Source organism: Crocuta crocuta, unplaced genomic scaffold, assembly GCF_008692635.1.
Source record: "Crocuta crocuta isolate KB4526 unplaced genomic scaffold, BGI_CrCroc_1.0 scaffold293, whole genome shotgun sequence".
Taxonomy (NCBI): Eukaryota; Metazoa; Chordata; class Mammalia; order Carnivora; family Hyaenidae; genus Crocuta; species Crocuta crocuta.
Genome location: NW_027529436.1, coordinates 1091829 through 1113571, shown reverse-complemented (window position 1 = coordinate 1113571; position 21743 = coordinate 1091829). Strand labels below are relative to the sequence as shown.

Sequence of the window (21743 nt, the reverse complement as noted above, 5' to 3'; positions counted from 1 at the left end):
TGCATGTCCTCACATGGTTATTCCTCTATGTGCCTGCCTCCCTGGTACCTCTTCCTCTTAGAAGGACTCCAGTCATATCAGACTAGGGGCACCCTCCCCCCCCCCACCCACTATGGCTTAATATTAATTTTAACTTACCTCTTTAAAGACTTTATCTTCAAATGTGGTTACATTCTGAAGTACTGGGGACTGGGAATTCAACATACAAACTCAAGGGAACACCATTCAGCCTAGAACTCCTTTTTTTCCACTGTCAGTATATACACGCTGGAAAAGCAGCATAACATATCCATGTAGAGCACAATAAGTCGGAAAGACCTCTGCCACTTACTAACATTGTGACCTTAAGCATATTATCAAAGTTTGTTAAATCTCAGTTTCCCTAACCATACACTGGGAATGTTGATACTACTTACTTCATAAGGTTTTTGAGAGAATTAAATAAGAGGATACATGGATGGAGGTGCCTGGGTGGCTCAGTCATTTGGGCATCTGACTTCACCTCAGGTCATGATCTAACATTTTGTGAGTTTAAGCCTCGCATTGGGCTCATTGCTCTCAGAGCAAGAGCCCACTTCAGATCCTCTGTGCCCCCACCCTCTCCGCCCCGTCCCTTCTCAGGCTCTCTCTCTTAAAAATAATAAAACATTTAAAAAAAAAACCCAAAGAGGATACATGCATGTACCGTTGAGTGCCTAGCTCAATAAATGTGCATTACAATTGAATGAAGGTGAATTGTGAAGCCTTCTTAGAAAAGGAGACTTGGGTTATAGTCAAATTATGGGCATTAATTGACATCTGACATTTTTCATCTAAAACACAAATTAGCTTTGAGTCTTCTAGAGTTTTCACTGTTTTACTCTTTCTTCAAATCAGAATTTGATGGACTAGGTAGCCTACAAGAGTAATAATCCAATAGAGTCGTCATGACCATCTCTGCCAGATTTTCTACAGCACTAACTTTAGAGGTATTTGCATTACCCCCATACCATACTCATACTTAGAACATGTGTCCTAATTTTTGGGTTAGCCATGGTCATCATAATAAGTACAGCACAGTCTTCCACTTAATTCAATGAGTTCCATTTAGTTAAGAGATTAAATCCAATCCAAAGATTCATGGACTGTTTGCTTCACTGCAGTGAATCAGTGATTCACAGTTACTGATCAACCTACTAATACTAATAATCCCATAAATGGGACTGGGCCAACCCCTGCTGGTATAATTATCAGAGGGAGGAGGAATGGGATGGGCACTGAACAGCTGATGGCTCTTCTCACTTCTGGAGGGGGGGCCTTGATATGACAGCATTCAGGTGGGCAGGGCAGGGCCACGGTGACGCCTCCCTGGGGTCCCTTCGATGCTGGGAATTTACTGAGCCTCAGCTGTCAAAGAACAATAAATTTTCCTTCAAAATATAAAACATAAATCACTGTTTCCCAAACATTGAAAGGCAAGAAGAAACTAAATCCCCATAATAATGAAAAGAATCCTGTTAATTAAATCAGCAAGGTAGAGAGCTTCCCTCCTAGCACACGGCCTGGCTGAACAGTAGAATACCTTGGAGACTGAAGCTGAAATCCAAGCCTTTTCTAGGTTGCAAGCCAGCATCCTGAGGGAACATTTAGAAGAAAAAAATCTGTAAGCACAGGACAAGTAAACACAACTTTTTTTTTTTTTTTTTTTTTAGAAGTTGTACTTGGATTATGTTTATCTGGGAAGGGAAGTTGCAAAACAAATTGTAAACCAGGCTCCACGCATTTGTGCCAACCCTTATCAGATCTGCCACTAGTCAAGGGTAAATTGAAGGACAGGTCTCTGTGAGCTAAAACGTAAAGGCAACTATATGGGATGCTTAGAGGAAGAGAGAGAAAAACATCGTTTCTTCTGATTTTTTTGTAATTCATTTCTTCAACCATAGCCTGTTTGGCTCTTGAATACCCTGGATCAGATAGCTTACAGTGATTAAGTGTTTACTTCACACATCTTTCTTTTTGTCTGGTGAAGCTATTGATATAGATTTGTGGGTTTTTAAATGCTTGGTTAATTGGCTGGTCTAGTAAGAGAGAGCCTGTTGCTGTGGTTGAGGAAAGCTGCAAAAAAATAGAGGTTAAGGTTTCTTATGAATCTGTCACATTTGGGAATTGAGGGCCCTATAATATTACTGCCCTCAAGCCACTGATAGCAATTTCTGTTCCCATCAGTGGGAGTCTCACAGGGATGAGAGTCCCACTCCTCTCAACCCCAGCCAGCTTTTGGTTTTACTCTCCAAACCAACTCACTTCCACCCGTAATCTACTGACATTTAAATCAGTTTTGACTGCCAGAGGAGTGCTTTTCAAATGAACTGAAGCCCATTCACAGAATCTGAGTTTTCTGTTCCGAACTTGTGGGTATTCCAAAGTGCAAAAACTACCCAGCTCTGTTCTAGACCTCAATTTTAACTAATCTCTCACATAAGGATTAATTACATAGTAGTCATTGCATCAGGGTCTTTGAAAGATAGGCATGTCATAGGACAGATTTGCAGTACATCAGAGTTCACTCAGGCTTCTATTTGCCTGTAGCAACGATGTGTTTGTTTTTTTGGTTTTTTTTTTACCTGACACGAGAGTTTTCTTATTGTCATCTTCATTTTTCCTTGTACCACCCTTTATCACACAGCACATACTTGGAAAGATCATTTTCAGCATTAAAGGTAGCTAGTGCTGTTGGGAGGCCAAGTAGTGGATGTAGTTTTATTTACTATTATTATTATTTTAGTGGGGTATAGTTTTAGATTGATAAGTAGAATTGGGTTACAATCCCTCAGCTCCCACCACACCACCAAGTGTGTTGGTTGACCTTAGAGGTGAGAGTAGCTGGAAGAAAGGAGTAGCCATCAAAATAGGGCTCAACCCTAGCTCCCCATGGCTGAGAAGAGTGTTAAGCAGCAGCCAGTGGCCACAATGCACTATCCAGTTCATTTGATTCCTGGGGTGAAGCAAAACAATGTGGTGGATCCCAACTCCACCACAACTACTTCCCTTTAACAACCCCGCCCACAGCCTGCCCTCGTTTGGGTTACGGATCATGGTCTGATTTCCTTTCAGTATTGCGTGTGTGTGTGTGGTTGTGTGTGTGCACGCACACATGTGCGCATTTCATTCTGTTCTTTCAATGTGTGCTTGGTAAGAAAAAAAGTTGCCTTAAGGTCAAGTGTCAAGAGAGATTTAAAGCCACAAGGTACATTTATGAAAAATGAGTCTGTGTGTATAAATTCAGTGTATATACATGTAGGCATATTGCAAGAGACAACTTTTGAGGTTAGTAACATTATTATGCTTTTTCTTTTTCTTTATACCCTTTCCCTGCAGAACTTTAAGGAAATAGTTGCCTTAACATTTTGTTATTTGGAAATGGCTAATAGGTGATATTAAAGCTGTGTTTCAGCTTTAATGAATATCTTCGGTCACAGATATATGAGTGGCCATTATTTGATGAGGAATAACTCTTCAAGATGGTAAATACCTCCTGAAGGCTGGAACCTATGCTTGTTTAATGGAGAGTCTTAAACGAAATATAGATTTTATGCAGATCCAAAATATGTGCCTGGTCAAAAGTTCACTTTTAATTTCTTAAAATATAAGCTCCTCAGCCACATCTATGGATTAGCTTGGAAAAATAACCTAGCTAACATTTTTATTGAGCACCTACTCTGACCAGGCTATTGAACTGGGTGTTGAGAACGAAGTAAGTCAGAGCTTAATGTGAACAGGTCATTTCAAAGAGATTCCAAAATTAAATGTTAGAAATAACGTTAAATGTTGCCTTAATATTTAAATGTACACTTGGTCTTGTTTTGTATATCCCTGTGTAATATAACTACATAATAAAACTACAAAGTAGCTTTTTTACCCCTTCTGTGTATGAATTTTTGAGGTGTGGACAGTGAAGACAAACATCATGAAAACTCGCAAGCCCCCACCCACGCCTGCCAGCTTGGGGGCCATTTTCTGTTTACATAGACATCATTTTGACATTTTGGCACTTTTTGCCCCCTCAGGAGTAGAAATGGGGAGTCAAGTCTAAGTGTTAGGAGTTTTCAAAGACAAAGTTGTAAAAGGAAAGAAATTAAGTTTACATTCCTTTATATATTTGAATATGACAGATTAAAAGCAAGGCAGGTATGCAGCACCAATCTAATCCCTCACCAAGGTGGCAATCTCAGACGCTTTGATGCTGTCTGGTCGCAAGGCCCCTGAGACTCTTTGAGGGCCCAAATTCAGTTGACTTTATGTGGCTTGCCTATCCCTTCTGGTGTTCAAAAAAAAGAAAGGAAAAGGTCCCTGCACCTTCTTGTCTCCTTCCTTTATTGTACAGTTTGCTTTGTTTGTTTGATTTTAAAACTGCCATTATGTGAACGTGTTGCAAGTATAAATAATTGAGAAGATAACTCTGTAGGGAAACCACTTTGCTGCCTTTGTGCAAAGGCAGCTCATTATGGCTCTGAGCTGCAGCATTCCATAAGCGCAATTATGCAACATCAGTATGTCGTGGATATTAACCAAGGGGAGTAGATAAGAGACGGGGAAAATAATTCTGTAACTTTTTTAATTAAATTTATTTGGTTTTTCAAATAGTTCCTCTAGTGTGTAATTTTCCCGACCACACCACGGTTGCTGTGGTCTTTGTGGGACTCTTGTTCAGCATTGGTTTTTTGGCATCCTTCCTCAGTTCTGTATGGACCTAAAATGTATTTATATTGGGGTTTAATTTCCACCCAAGGAGAGGTTACCCATGAAAATGGAAGCATAATTTGGTCATGAGGTTGTTATGTCCCCTAGGGCTTATATAGCCAGTTAATATATGTTAATACAGCGAAGTGAACAAAAGGTTAAATAAGTAGGTCAGGCTCCGAACAAGTCCTCTACTGCTTACTTCTGCTTAAGCGGAAGGAAAAGCCCATAATGGCGCTTGCCTGACTTCCACCCCCATCATTTTAAGAATTGCTTTGCCAATCCTTCACAGCAAATAGTAATTTTAAGTGGACCAAAACAGAGCTCAGGGTGTTTGCACTCCATGGTAATGATAGAGTAGCTGTGCTCCCTGGAGTCAATAAAGCCCAACAATTGAGTCATTTTTGCCTCCTGTGAGTGAATCACTGCTGTTAGCCTGAATGACAGGATTGCTTATAGAGCTGGAGCCCTCCGCCAGGCTGACCTCATCCCGGTACAGCGAGGTTCAGAGGGCAGGCAGGTGGTGTTTAACACAGTTCTAAGTAAAAGCTGATTTTGTACTTGTACACTCTGTAAACAAGAACGTGGACTTGATGGGGGGAGGGGAGGGAGGAGCATTTGATGTCTGTCGATGTACTTGTATCCAAAGCAGCACTTCCTTTTTTCCTGTCTCCTTCTCCTTCACATTTCTTCTTCCCCCTTAACATCCTGCCCCAACCACCTTGTCTGTTTCTCTTTCCCATCTCCCACCCTTCATACATGTAAATCTCCAACATTTGCAGTTGACATTGCTAATGTCGGCTGGCCACAGCCCAGTCACACTTCTGATGAATGGAAGATGCAGACGCTGTTGTGGAAGACAGTCATCTGACGTTTGAGATTAGTCTTCAGTTTCCAGGAATCATTCTGAATCAGATTTTTAGGCATATATAGCCAAATGCTAAACAATAGTTGTTTTTATGTCATTGAATGAGGAAAATAGGAAACGGGGTGGGTTATACAAAACATTTCAGGCTAAAATCATCATCTATTGATCAAATTATCTTTGAGATAGAAAAGGTCTAAGAGTTTTCCAGCCCCATTTTAAAACCCCATTGTCAACATTTTGGGGGTCAAAGTCCTATGGAGTAGTCAGGTTTTATCATTTTGGAAGTGGGATTGTGAACCGTTAAGATATAAAAGAAGAACCCTACAAATGGTTCTCCATCAGGGCGCCTGGGTGGCTCAGTCGGTTAAGCATCTGACTTCAGCTCAGGTCATGATCTCACGGCTTGTGGGTTCGAGCCCCGTGTTGGGCTCTGTGCTGACAGCCTGCTCAGAGCCTGGAGCCCGTCTTTGGATTCTGTGTCTCCCTCTCTCTCTGACCCTTCTCTGCTCATGCTGTCTCTCTCTCTCAAAAATTAATAAAACATTAAAAAAAAAATTTTAAATGGTTCTCCATCTCTAGAATCTGACGTGGGCAAATAGGACCATGGAAATCCTTTAATAGGATATTTGACCAATTGTTTGATAAGTTGTTGATGAATTGTTTAAAAATACAATTTCATGTAAAAACCAGAATCTTGCTTCACTTTTTCAAATCCTTGGAATGCTAGTCCCCCTAAAATCTTAATGACTAGAGTTAGAAATTGATCAGTAGCATCATTTCCTTCTCCGGGGTTTATACTTGTGTATGAAAGGCTGTGGCACAATATGAGAGCAACACTTCGCATTCACTTTGTCACACTTCGTATCATTCCCTACACTTATTTGCTGGTATTGCTCCCATTTTAGAGAAACATCTATTGACAGTGTAACCCTCAGGGGACAATTTGGGGAAAACTTTGTTAAAAAAATATAATGAAAAAATATATACTTTAACAAAGTTTTCTATTCTCCTTTCCATTCTGAATCTCACAAGTCTTTCTCCTTCATTTCCTACTCTGTCCCAACACATACGCACACATACGTCACAAAAGTCCATCACCCTCAGTTCCCATTCTCTCAGCTCATTCTCTCTTCTCAAGTCAACCAGACTAATCATGTTCCAATATATCACCTGTTTCCCAGCCTAGAAAAGCCGGATGCTCACTTTCTGCCAAGTCAAGTCCTTCTCTTCCTTTACCCGTCCACGGAAGATTTGGCTGGCATCTCTAATGCGCAGATGGATTCACACCTTTAAACTAATGCCTCTAGTCTAGATCTTTAGTTGTTTCTGAATGCACAGATGACCAGACCAGACCCAGGAAGCCAGAGTGATTTCCCATCATTGCTCTTCCTCATTCTAGGAAAAATCATTTCCTCAGAGATTCAGCTATACCACTTGCAAAATGAGGACAAGAAAATCCCTACAGATTCTAATATTCTCAATTCTACATTATTTCTAAGGTGGAGGAACCCTGTTTTCATACATTTCATCAGTTTTCTGTTCACCAAATGTTTTCTTGAGGATGTACTGCTATTCTTGATATACTCTCACTATTACAGAATTAAGATGTGGTCCCTGCTCTCTCAGGCTGTCTGTTAGGAAGCTAGACAAGTAAACTGTGATCATGGTATTGAATAAATGCTGTGATGGGCATATAGCTAGGTGAGGCTGACTGAGGAAGTGCTGTAGAATTCCAGACTGTGGAATCAGGGAAGTTAGTTCAAAGAGATGTTCTCTGAAGGGAATTTTGAAAGGTGTGTTAACCAGATGACCAGGAGAAAAAAAAGGCCAGCCCAGACAGAATGGATAGTGTGTTCCTAGTTAGTTGGCAATATTAATTTTATGCTTAATTTTTAAAGCTTATTTATTTAAATAATCTCTGTACTTAACATGGAGCTCAAACTCACAACCCTGATATCAAGAGTCACATGTTCTTCCGACTGCACCAGCCAGGCACCCTGCTTTCTACTTACTGCCTTTTTGTTTATTTGTACATTACCTGACTCCAAAGTAAGAATCTGTGGCACTTAAGCCAATTTCTAAATTAAATTATTTTTGGATAGATAATGATGTTACTTTATCTTTACTGTTAAAATGGAGAGTATTCAGATGCCATCATTTTTATTTCTAATAGTTAAATTAAGCCACTTTAGGAGATTCTGATAGATGTGAAACATGAATATGCTCTTGCATTCCTTCACATTGCAGTACAATGTGTTTGCTTCTTTGTCTTTTGGAGATTATAGCTTTCCGTGGAATGTCAGAATCAAAGGTTGATGTCTTTATTTCTCTGCAAATGGGAGAAATCCACTAACTAACCCTCTAAAGCTAAAATATTTAAGGACTAAAGCAGATGTGGCATAACTGCTGGTTTGCTAAGTCTCTTGTGGTTTATAAAGATATATTTTATGTCTTTTATGATTACGGGATGATGCTAAAAATTTTGTGGGTAATAATACTGTCGCATTGGTAAGACTGCATGTAACATCGCTGGAGAAGACAGAGAATGCTACCTGGCTCTCAAGTCAAAGGAAAAGATATTTAATTTGCTATTAAGAAAAGCAGTTAGGAAATTTTATTTGGAATTTGGTCTTTGATGTTTGAACATCATAGATAATGAGTTCATGAAGTCATGCCATTCATAGATATTTTTTTTCTTCTTCACACAGTAGGATATGTTTTAATAATTTTCAGAGATTATTGTTAAATACAAAGCTGTTAGAATCATAGTTTATTTTAAATGACTTAAGATTTTTTTAGATCTTTGATTTTTTTTTTTTTTTTTATTCCTTTGGCACCTATCCTAGATACCGCTATGAACTGGTTAAATAGCTTTTGGTTTAAACAGAAAGACTGAAACATATCTGTATATTTATGATATTTTGTTTGTTGGATCTTTCTTAATATTACTTGACTTTCTGTGTTTTAATCTCATTTTTTCGTATTTTGTGTTGAAGCCACTCCAAAGCTTAACACCTAGGAGATTTCTCACTTTTGGTTCCCTTTAAAAGTGCTAAAATCTCAGCCTCTCAAACAAGAGACCAAGCTACAATTTAAAGAAAGCAGTGGTATTGATAAAGGGCCCTAAGAATGTTGCCACCTTCTGCGTGTGTCTTCTGCCACGTCCTTTCTTTTAAACCAGCAGGAGAATTGAAAGAGGGATTAGAGCCCGGCCCATCCGAACACTTCTGGCATGCCAAGCTGGTCTTCTGAAGTTTCCCCTGCTGCTTTAGTAAAAGGAGCCCCACAGACAAATGAAAGAGCCACGGGGACATTCACATGCATAGCACCTTCCCTCCAAAATGCCAAGTGGCTTTAGATTGCTGGTGTTGGGGTGGTTTGGCCCGAGATGAAGAATAGAGCCTTGAGAACCATTTGTTTCCACACCATTTTGGATGAAGTGGTGGATTTTTCACCTTAAAAGGCCATTTAAAAAGAAAAATATGGTTTGAGAGGAGGACACAATTTGGAAGCCATCACACTTAATGGAGTCCCTTTTAAATGTAACACTTGGTCCTATCAATTCTCTTCTAAATTAGTTGTCACTCCCTAGAGAAAACCTACCCTTGATTGTCTTACGCTGTTGCTTAAACACACACAGTCTCCTGTATGCATTCTCCTCCATCCAATTTTTAAAACTCTCTCGTAAATTCTGTCACTAAACTTACCCTTGTGAAGGACAGAATGGAATACAGCTTGTGCACACAGAGTGACCGGCATGTTATCATCATTGGCCTCTGCATCTAGTAACAAAGATTATCTCAGAATTACAAGAAAAAACAAAGTGGGCCTGGCCTAATAGAAAGAAGGCCATGGCCACAGGCTGCAGAGGTTTTTACTGACAGTTGACTTAGCCAGCCATTTCTAGATTGGACTTTGTAAAATCAGAGGATACAGGACAAGGAAATAATTTTTAGAGGCAGCCAGGCAATTTATTACACTTGTTTGCACATTTCTGGGATATTCTTATAGTTTTGGAGTTTTGAAGAAATTAGAACGCTTTGAAGGAGAGTCACTTCTTTCTAAACCTTCACTCTTCTTTTGTCCTGTGTCTTGAGTGGCCTGCCTAGTCAGCCTCTCAGCCTCAAAGTCCCACTGTCTACTCAAAGGTAACGTTTGGAAACTTGAGCTTGCCCCTCCTCACCACGACAAGTAGGAATTTCTTCTACATTTCCAGTTTTCATCAACAGTATACCATAACATGCTAAAGACAGATTCTCAGGTTTATGCTCTTAATATCTTCCATACTTGTATTTCTACTTTGCCCTCTAAGCAGGATTCACCAGTTCTCCAAGCCAACTGTCCCTCGTCCTTTGCAGTTCTATCACCTTCATCTGTGCTCAGGTTATCTCCCTCTCTGCTTGGATTAGACCTTTCTTCCTTCTCATCTTCTACCTTGGCCATCAGCATGGATCCCAGGCACCGTATTTTATGTTGTCATCCCACTGTTTAGGGACTTCAGGGATTTGATTTATCACTCAAGAACTTTCACTAGAGGGAGGAAATGGGGAGGTGCTGGTCAAAGGGTACAGACTTCCACTTGGAAGAGGAACAAGTTCTGGGGACCTAAGCACAGCGTGGTGACTATAGTCACCCATACTATAGAATGTACTAGAGTGTTGCTAAAAGAGTAGATCTTAAATGTTCTCACCACAAAAAAGAAATGGTAACTGCATGACATGATGGTGGTCACCATTTTGCAATATATATGGTTTTTGAACCAACACATTATACCTTAAAATTACACAGTGTTAGAGGTCAATTGTATCTCAATAAAATTGGGGGCAGTGGGACAGAGAACTTCCTCCAGCTTGTCTGTTAACTGTAGTCAACTTTTCCAAAGCCAGGAGCCAGTCTGAATTCAATTCCCTTGCACATAATGGGCCCTAGTCTGCCTTAATGGCTTTGTAAGCATGCCATTTCCTTATTTCTTGCCTCTCCAGTATTCAATGCTCTTTTATTTTCTTTAATGTTTTATTTATTTCTGAGAGAGAGAGAGAGAGAGAGAGGCAGCTTGAGCAGGGGAGGGTCAGAGGGAGAGGGAGACACAGAGTCAGAAGCTGCCTCCAGGCTCTGAGCTAGCTGTCAGCACAGAGCCCGATGTGGGGCTTGAACCCACGAACCGTGAGATTATGACCTGAGCCGAAGTCAGACGCTTAACTGACTGAACCACCCAGGTGCCCCTATGCTCTTTTAATCTGGTTCAGCTTTCTTCCTCCACAAATTCGGTAATTAACTTCCATCTGACTTTTAAAATTAGCCCTATCACACCTGTTTACTGAGAGTGGTAAATTTGCGTTGGTTTGTAATTACTAGGTATTATCAAATTGTGATTTTCAGTTAGTTTCTGTGGGTGTGAAGAGTAAAACTCTTTAAAGGCATGGACTGCATTTTGAACATTTTAAATATATATAGTCATATATATTAAGTATTACATGTAATTTCTTATTATATAGGACCTTGTATCATGTCATTAAACTTGTGTTTTGTTAAGTATAGAATGTGGAAGATTTTTACGTGGCACATGTACAGATTGCTGTGGACCTTAAAAATTACTCATTCCAATTTTTGTTAGGATAGGATTTTTTTAAATGTAATCCCTCCTTCCCTACCCCTTTGCTTTCCCTTCAGACCAACTATTGTCCACCCTCCAGAACCCAGTCTCTCGCTAGGACACACACACACTCTCAGAGAAAGCATCCTACTAGCATAATTCTCTGAACCCCGAGGAGGTGGGTGCTTCATAACTTTTGACTGACCAAAGGGCAACATAGGACAAAACAAGAAATGAGGCTGAGAAAATCTCTATTCCCTGGGAAATGAAAACGGTGGAGAAGAGAGCAAACACTCTAGAACATGGCAGGCATGACTCAAGTAGAAGCAAGGACTTTTAGCAACTATTCTTTTCTCTTTTGTCGTCAGCCTTCCCACCCCCCACAAAATTCCTGTCTTTGACCTGTGTGACCTATGTGGTTAAATATCCTAGAGTTGATAACACTTTTACTCACATATATATGAATTATATATATATACTTCTTTAGCAGTACCACAGAAAACCTAGCCAGGTGTTATTCTCTGACAAAGCTTATTGCCATGTGTAGGTGTGTGCATATACATGTATGTACACATATGCACACATACATGTACACTCATCCATATGGCTGTTGACTTCTCACAGTTTATCCCAAGGCCACATTGTTTCACGTTCCACTCGGTTGATAGGGCATCTCTGACCTGACAGATTTATTCATTGAGAATAGGATTATGTGTATGCAACCAGCTAAATTCTTAGCAAGACAATGAGTGTGGCTTGTGTAGATTTTGTTGTTGATGTTCGTCCTTATATGTTACTCAGGAAGCCTTTGTCAGTGCAAATCAGGGGAAATGAAATCAACATTATGGAATCTTTGATATCACATTTGCTAAAGCCTTTCTGGATGTTCAAGTCAGCTCCTAATGATTGATATTATTGACAGTGGATAAACATTTTTGATGGATATGTTTGCTCACGGATTTTAAAGAAAAAAATCTGATCATTTTTTCTCTTTGATTTAAAGAGTGCAGTGCTATTGGAGAGGAAACAGTTCAAATGTGGTCATCACAGGTTGGTGGCACCAAAAATAGAAACTCACTTAGGGTAAAATTTGCTGTCAGGAAAAATGAAGCATTCTTTCTGAACTCAGGAACGTGTGGTTCATGTGAGCTTGCTTGTAGATGGTTGCTACAATAAGGCTTCTTTCATACAGGTGTGTTTATGCCCCAGGCTTGCTGGCCACAGTCCATTCCATTTACAGAAGCTGAATTAAACAATAACTACCGCATTGCAAAAAATGGCGGTGAGGGTGAGGGAGAGGAGGGGGAAAGGTGAGCGTCAAAGGAGATGCCTGAGAGCTTTGTTAGGGCCAAGAAAAACCCTGTTGCAGTTGTCAGAGCTTGTTGATGTTGCTGGGAACGGCACTTTTTTTTTTTTCTCCTGGATTTTGTGGTTCTGCCTTAGGAAAGAAAGTAAAATAGAACGGAAGAACAAAGTCCTACTCTATAAATCAGCAGCTGCTCCTTGCCAGATCAAAGGAGAGACATTTTTGCTCCTGGACTACTTGTCCACTTGAGGGCTTGACAGGCAGCTAACAGCTGGCCTGCTAGACTGTATGGGAGAATCAGCCTACATCTTCTTCCGAGCAGATGACAAGCTAATCAGAGAGATATCCATAGCAGAGGGCATGTGAGTGCACCTTGATCTCCTCAAACATATCTAATACATAATAGCTAAACAGCTTGGTGCATTTTTGGCAAGTTAATGCTTAGGTAGTTTCCACTGAGAAGTAGGATAAAGAATTAATACTTCACTCAAAGGTGATCACGAAAGCTAAAATGATACTAGATTTGTTGGGATCTTCTCCTCTTAGAGTGAATTAGTAAATGGCTAGGAACATAATGAGAATTGGCTTAAATGTGGGGAACTGATATCAAGTGACTGGTTGACTTTTCAAAGCTCAGTCAGGCGTTAGTGTTTAGATGAACAGGTAATGGGTAATTGGTAATTTGAAAACGACGACTCCTGCTTTCTGTGCTGATAGAGTTGAACAAAGTTGTAGATGTTCTGTGTCTGCAAAAAGTTGTTTCCAGAAGCCCCATAAGGTGTGTCACCGTACAGATCTGGAATTTTAATGTCAGTGGTAAAATTTCCAAAGTAATTCAGTTTCTAGTTGATTTCCATCTGCCATTAATCATGTACAGGATGAGGTAATATATTACAACTTCTGTCTATTGACTTAGTATTTTATCTTTAAGAGGATAGACCCTAGATATGAATAGCTAAGGAAGTGTGTGTGTTTTCTCCTCCCTTGCTTTCAAGTGGCTTTGAAGGATCACTTTTATAGTCAGTAATAAATAGCCACATATGAATAATCTGATGGCATTCTGTACGGGTAATAGTGCTTCAAAATCATAACCTGCTGGGCTGTTTTGTTACGTGCCCTCAGGTCTGATTATACTTATGGAATAGTGTTTATTGTTGCTCAGTATTATAAAAGATAATTCCCTATGTTTGAGAAAATTTCCCAAATACTTTTATTGAAAAGTCTCTACTATTGGTCATATAGACTTTAATCAGATAAGATGCCAGATTATCCAGGTCACCTTTGAAGTTTAATTATAAAAATAATTATACTTCTTATTAAAACTCAAACAATACAGAAGTACACATTAAAAAAAGAAAAGAAAAACATTTTATCAGCCAAAGTTTTCCTTTAGGAAGTATGAATGGAATAAAATGAATTAAAATTATTATAAATTGTTGGTTGCCCAAGGCAAGGGATTAAAAGGCTATTTATTTTGTTCTGAGATAACTTAAGAGAATAATATGTGCATTTTCATAGCTAAGTTTCATGCTTGAAACTTGATCTTTGCAAGTTTTTGTCCTTAGGAAGAGGGCCCGATCATCTGCTTGCTATGTGATCTCGAGCGGGACCTCTCAAATTTAAACGTGCATAGATCGCCTGGACCTCTTTTAAAATATGAATTCAGTGTTTAGTAGTGCCAGGGTGAGGACTACTTTATTTCTACAGTTCTAACAAACTCAAGATGTTGTTGATGTGACTGGCCCATGGAACACACTTAGACCTGCAGGGGTGTAGAGAACCATTTTAGAGAGTATGATTCTAAAATTACTTGCCCCATTACCTAGTCCCCCCAGCAGATTCCCACCCCAGTGTCTAAAATCCTCCCAGGGCATTATACGTATAAATTAGCTGTGACCTGGGGAAAGAAACTAGCACATGGACACATGCTACTTATAAGGGTAGAACACATTGTTACTCTCTCTTCAACTCAGCATGGATTTGCTTAATAGTCACCCACCAGGTCTTCATTATTTCCTATGAGAGAACAGAGCTCTTTAGGAGGGGACGTTGGGTAGGTGCATTTTGAGTGTAAGCTAACATTTAATGAGCTCTTACAATGTGTCAGGCACTGTGCCGAGGATTTTACATACACTATCTCCCTTAATCCGCAAAACAATCTGGGCTCAACCAGTGCCTTACTATAGACAGGAAACAAACTGAGGCCTGGAACTATAAGTAGACTTGCCCAAGGTCACACAGCAAGTAAAGGGCAGAGACTATGAGCCCTTCACTTTGTTCTCTGGAGAAGTATGGAAGATAGAGCAATTGAGAAGGGTTTGCCCAAAGTAGGGTACTTTAGTAAAGACACTGTGTAAGCCCTTGTACCTTTAGCGAAGAATTAGGTAAAAGAATATTGAAAGAACACATTAGAACATCATTAAAGATAGGTATTCGAGGGGCACCTGGGTGGCTCAGTCGGTTAAGCGCCCCACATCCCTCAGGTCATGATCTCACAGTTTGTGAGTTCCAGCCCCTCATTGGGCTCTGTGCGGACAACTCAGAGCCTGGAGCCTGCTTTGATTCTGTGTGTCTCTCTCAAAAATAAGAAAACATTAAAAAAATTAAGTATCAGCTACTTATAATTTTGTCCAAAGCCTTTCATGTGTTCAGCTTGAATGTTCCACTACTCAGGGTATATTCCTAAAGCTGCAAAATGTTTGTGATTCCAGATTAGCATCATGTATTCATGTTATAAATGTATGAGTAGTTCATGTGTTTTCAGCATTGTAAACAAGTCTAGTATCTATCAAATTCTAAATTAATCTGTAGCTTGGGGACATTATGACCTGTGACTGTGTTTCTGAGTGGCCCGTGAATCGCAGTCACTTACCTTACTTTGCTCACAGTTGTTTGTGAGCAAAGATCCATTGTGTGGCCCTCAGTGAAAAATTACGTCTGCACCATAACTCAATCTTCCATGTGCCTGAGTAGATACTCAAAAGACATTAAACCTGCCTAATTCACCGATTTAAACCGTTTCAGTGTATCTTCCTGAGAAAGCCCCACTCATAGCCATAACCAGAGCACAGGAGAAAAAAAAAAAAAAAACCTTGCTTTTTGCGTGTCTGAAGAAAAAAATGAAGAAACCTGGTAACTCATTTGTCAAGGTTGAGGCTTCATTGTATCAGACACCAAGCAGTAGCAAGCTCTGTGAATAAGCACCCTCACTGATGAATCCCCATGGCTGGGAAAAGCAGAAAAGCCGAACTTCTCCATTTTTCAACAGGTCCTCCAGTCACCAAGCTGCTTATGACACTTCTTCCAAGTTCATCTGATCCCCCTTCCACAGCTCAGCCCCCTTCCTTGACCAGACGAATCCATGGAAAAGCCTCAGCGCAGGGACCCTTGGTTCCCCCTCAGAGTGTTCAGGGCTGGCGGCTTTCCAGGTGACTCCACAGAGGCCTGCACTTTCTAACAAAAGGAATGCTGCCTAAAGAAGTTGGTTACCAGGTGTGGCATGAAGTTAGTGAACCAGAAAGAAGGGATTTATCAGTCATTTAAAAAGAAGGGGAGGGGAGGGGGAATAAGAAAAGAAGAGAAACCAACCAACAAGTAGGAATGACACCTGAGCCGACTTCTGTCAATCTAAAATATGCTTTGGAGTGAAAAACCTCTCGAAGAAAAAAACCATGATGGTCAAATTTCAGTTGTGGAAAAATATGCAAAATCTTCTGGCAGGGGACCAAGGTGGGGATCGGAGGTGGGGAGGTCTCCAGGAGCTCTCGCTCCAGCAAGGCAGCAAGAGGAGATTTCCATGATGTTTTGCTCTCTTGGGTTTATTCTTTTTTGCTGAGGGGCCGGTGGGAGGGCAACGGACGGGGCAGGAGGTATTATGTTCTTTTCTCATCTCTAAGTTGACTCAGAAGGGCCTCATGATTCTTGGAAAGTCATTGAATTTATTTCTATAATTGAGTTATTTTTAAGCTAACAGTCAGTATATAAGTTTTAAGAATCGCACATACTAATGCATTTTCTATTTTCGTAAAATTTAGTGAGAAAGTAGATAGTCTCAGTAGATACTCTCCAGAGTCTTTACGTGAGCCTGGATACTAAGTTTGTGTTCAATACAAATCAATGGAACTAGTGTACTTTAGGGTACTCATTCCCTGTGGAGTCACTAATGGAATTATCTGTAGCCCTTAAAAAAAAGTCACCGTGAGGCTAATGAAAATTTTTTTTCTACGTAAAATCTGGATAAGGCACTAGGCTTCCTGGCACATTTTATTTATGGCATTTATCATATATGGCACATTTTACACACAAGTTTTACAAATCTCAAAATGTTTTTAAGAGCTATTTAATTTCTAAAAGACTTTGTAATTTCAGGTTAAATTGTTTCTACCAATAAAGAAGTGTATTATAGGTCCTCAACTTCAGAATCATTCTGGGATGACATTAAAACTTTAGAAAAATTTTTAATATCAGATACAGATGAGAAACTTAACAGTCTTTGAATTGGAAATAACTTGCGGGGGTTTTCATTAAAGTCGGGTGCAGCTTGCTGCATTTTGGTTAGTTGGATGTCTTCAGCAATTTTTCAAATGTTTTGGGTTTGGCAAAGTCCAAAATGTTTTTGCCAAGACCCTCTTTTCCCCTTATTTTTTAAACCCGTGTGAAATTCAAGGATAACTTAATCCATATGTGTCTGATTCATTTACACTTAACTCATCAAAATGTTATTTTGTAAGACCCATTTAATATCCAAAAAAACCTTTTGAGCCTTTTTAAAGACAAGTCTTTTGTCTTTGAACCCGTGAGTTGCATTTTTCCATCTGAATGGAGCTTGGACCTTGAATGACTGAAGATCAGTTGAGTCTCAATTTTAGACTCCTCACATTTTAAGTAGAATCAAACTTGATATTCTGTTTACTACTTGAGCATTGAATAAGGTCATTTTTAAAATATAGATCAGAGGAAGTGGAAAAAATTTCATGTCATGTAATTTAGGGAAAGGTTGCATTTGGAAATTCTATTAGTAATACTAAAGAGGTAAAAATTACTCCTTGTTTGGTTTTTTTAAAATCTGTAGTTAAATGGCTCCATTTTATGTACTTTGATGGGTTTTCTAAGAGTGGCCTGTGGATCATCAGTACAGTAGGGTAATTTCATTTTTTTAAGTGTTAAATTATTCTTAAAGTCAACTCATTAATTGGTAATTTTAATAACAACATCTATGGTGTTTGTAAGATATCCCAAGATCAGGGGAGTTGACAATTGGCAGGAGTTGTAAGTTGAGAGATTTCTGAAACATTGGGGCCCATATGTTTTTAAAATTCTGTGTGATTTGAAAGAATGTGGTAGAATTATGATCCTGGCAAGATAGAACACTATGGATCAAAAACATTGTTTGAGAACAAAAATTCAGAGAAGCTAAATGGAACCCAAGTGAAAAAAAAAAAGCAGAATCTCTCTGACCCTTTGTAAAAGGATCTAGTTGAAAACCTTCAGAGGCTTCTATGCGTATTTGTTTAGCAGAACTGGGCAAAGAAAGGCCATCATCATAACTGCTAGTGAACATCCAGTCCATGCCATGGTAACTAGTTGAAAATGTAATACCAGAGTGGCATTTCCAAGTTCAGCGCTTCTATAAAGACCTGCTAGCGCACAGAATGCTTTTTTAATGTTCTGCATTGTGGTGTGTCCCCCATTGAACACCCTTTTGAGCGGACCCCGTTTTTACTAATGTAAACATTCTGACGAGTATCCAAAGAAATGACCTTTGAGTGAACCTCTAACCTTCCCCGTAATTATTTGTTTGAAGACAGTGTGGAGTTCTCCTGCTGAGAACTAAGAACCATGATGCCTTGCAGCTCTGTGAGGAAGGGAGTGTTTGGGGGAACTGGGGAGAAAGACATAAATAAGGAAACAACCTCCAGATGTAAATAATAAAAGAGTAAAAGGGTGAAATGAAAAAGGGAAAAAATCGCAATTCGTTTTACCGAAAGAGTTGGCCTGTAGGAAGAAACAAAACCAGGATTAGTAGCACATAAAAAGAGGTGAAGCCTCTGCCATGTGCGTCCTCCATTAGAAACTTCAAGGAGGAGAGAAAACGTTTCTCCAGCTCTCCAGCGCATCTCAGTTGGTCTTCAGCTGCGCAGCTAAAACAAGTTCCTAGAGGGGAGAATCCCAGGTCAGTCCTCCTTGGTCCCCGTCAAGACAGTGGGGAAAGAGTAGATAATTAAGTTCCTTTTCTGATCTAAGAGATGCTTCTGGAGCGCTCTGTGATCTGGTCAAATATTCCTCCGTAACACTTACGTGCCAGGTGGGAATAAACATGAAGTTTCAGCTTTTTTTTTGTTTCCACCTCTCCGAGTCCTGTCACTTGTTTCCCCCAACCTTGAGAGGGTGTAACATTTTTGACAACTGAGCTGCACTTCCTTAAGTAATAAAGAAGTTCATTGTTTTGCAAACAAACAGCATATGCAAAAGACTCCTTTGGTTTTCTTGCAGCTATTATTCTGCAGCCTAATTGTATTCCCTCTAGAATGCTCACAGGAGGCCTGAACGAGTGTGGGCTGCTGTCCTCCTAGGAAAGGACTTCAACTCCTTAGGAACGCAGAGCTGCCAACACACACTAGACTTTTTCTGGCTAATTTCAGAGAATGGGGTTTCAGTTTCTGCCTGTGGCCCCATGCGGACTCATTAATCACGAAGTCCCCTGCACTTAAGATTAGAAACTGGAAATACTGGGAAACGTTCTAAGTGGGTATATTTTTAAGGAGCTGCTAGCTACATTCTAGGCACCCTCCCTTCCCTCCGTGCCCCCCCACCCCCAACAAATGCATGGCCAGGGAGGCCCACGCGTCAGTTCACATGTTGTGGGCAGTGCACACCATTCAATGCACAGGCACAAGGGTAACTCGCAAATGGTAGAAAATTGTTTTGTTTTTATTAAATTTGGAGAAATAAAGGAGATTTCTTATCATCTTACTCTGTTTGTACATGAATATTTGATGGGCATTATTAAACATTAAAGTAACATGAAGTAGGCACTTATTTTTGGATTTCCAACAAAATTAGATCCAGGCTGCTAGACGAAGTAACTGCTTCTCCTTTACATTCCTGTGATTCAGCCACCACCTGATTCGAAAGCGTTTCTTGGGCTCTAATATCAACCATGTGTACCTGAGGCTGTGTCTTTCTAGTGGGTTGAAAGGTGGCTGGGTTTATGGTTGGCAGTTACCTTATCCCTGCCCTGGGTGTCCCAGCTTAGACTGGAAAGGCCGCCCCCAGCTGGCACTGACCTCTAAATGACCCCTAACTTTACAGGCTTAAACTGCAGGAGTAGCCAAAGAGCAGAAGTCTTTCTGGCCAGCACTTATTACTGCTGTGTTGGTGATAAAACTTCAGACAGCCTAATTGATGGCTTTGCTGACCTAACAATACCTTGTGAAAGCAGAGTGCCAGCGCCTGGTCTCCATTTATGACCAGCTGCAAGGGGAAGCTAGGTCTCTCCCTATGATGGGGAGTTTAGGGAAAGGGGGAAAATCTTCCAGCCGGTGAACTTCAACCGGATTCCACCTTGTTCACGAAGCAGAAGTACGATCGCAAATTAGTAGACCTCTTCTCAGGGAAAGCTCGATTCCCTTGCTGAGCCTTTGTCCGAAAGTCAACCCCGACCTGGTTATCTGATGATGGAGATGAGCCAGTCAACGGTTTCTGAGCCCTGCGAAGGGAAAACTGCCTTTGGGTCAGAAAGCTAGTTCTCAGTAGATGTTTGACAGCGTCATATCCTCCGTGGCGTTCGTGCCAAAGGCTGATAGGGCGCAGAAACCGCATTGGATGATGGGACTTCTCTGTTCTATTTCAGGTTTATTAATGCCAGAAGAAGAATAGTACAGCCCATGATTGACCAGTCAAATCGAGCAGGCAAGTTCCAACTAGTATCTACATTCACGTCCCATAGGCACAGAGCCTCACCAAGTTATACTCTAGGAGTTGCATCACCTGGTACCTAAATGCTTCCATCAAGCATCTTGGGAGAATTTTTTTTTAACGTCCCCGGAATCGCATTCTAGGAATCAACTTCACTAATTGGTGCTAATTGGAGATTTCCCACCCTGACTCTACTGAAACTGCTTTTTATTTTCTTTCTGAATTGGTAATTGGGCACAAGTATTAGTGCCACAAGCAGTTTGTTTGACTGTGAGCTCTGGAATTACTCATCGCTTGTCTGCATCAATCATTAGCACGCTCATTTTCTTGTTACCCATAAGTCCTTGGTGTTTGTGTTGCTTTCACTCCTGGAGCATCCCCTGTTCAACTCATTGTATCCATTCATTTGATTTGACTATTCATAATATTCTATTAGAGCCTGGTGTGCTGCATTGCCAGCATTATTTTTTAAGTAAAAGATTATTACCTTTGTTTAAAATGCTTCACATCCATCCTGCTAAAATGCATGTGGGTTTTTCTCACAGTATCTCTTAGTTTCTCCGAAGCACTTATTAGTCAGTACTCTCGAGCCATACCCATGAACTCCTTATCATTCCACTTTGAGATTTCGTTAGTTTACAGAGGCATTTCAGTGTCCTGCAAGAAGGTATATAGGAAAGAAAGCTATTTTCCATGTGGTGATGACCGTTGGCCCTAACAGTTGAGTGTCCAACTCGGAGACTGAAACTATGGCCTCAGTTGTGAGAATTTAAGAAAAGTGGTTTCCTTTGGCAAAATTTTCCCATTAACACTGAAATGTTGTTCCACTAATGGAGACCAGGGGGCCTGTTGGAGAAGAATTAAAACAATTGAAATCCTCTATTTACCATGTTTACACTTCCTTTGGTTTGAGTAAAAAGGCAAATGTTTAGTCGGGTCTGTTTAACCGTGTAGAATTGCGCTCGAATTTCAAATGTTTGCACCTGATGTGAAAATATTTTATGAAGCCCCCCCAGACATGGCAGGATCACAAAATCTTNACCGCCCCCCCCCCCCCATTTCCCTACTCTTCTTCTCCCTGAGAGAGAAGTATTGAGGCAAAGGTGGCCGAGGGGGACCCACCTGTTAAACTGGCTGGTGAAGTCTGTTCCCCCAGAACTTTCTTAAAGCCAGCCACACTCCTTAACTCAGCCCTAGAACCACACAGACAGACCACACCGTTTCCCCCGCCCTCACCCCCGCCCCTTGTGAAAGCGCCAACCACGTTGTTGCTGTAACGTTTCAGTGCTGCAGCGGGAACAATTGCTGATTGTTTGGTATATCTTTTCTTCTTTCTCCTC

General features: G+C 40.4%; 1 protein-coding gene across 1 annotated transcript in view; it reads left to right on the top strand.

Moving 5' to 3' along the window:
- MEIS2 (Meis homeobox 2) overlaps nucleotides 1-21743 on the top strand; it is a 206284-nt gene that overhangs the window by 180304 nt on the left and 4237 nt on the right. Inside the window, 1 exon segment of the mRNA XM_077759963.1 lies at nucleotides 20339-20397. Coding sequence (XP_077616089.1) covers nucleotides 20339-20397 — 59 coding nt within the window.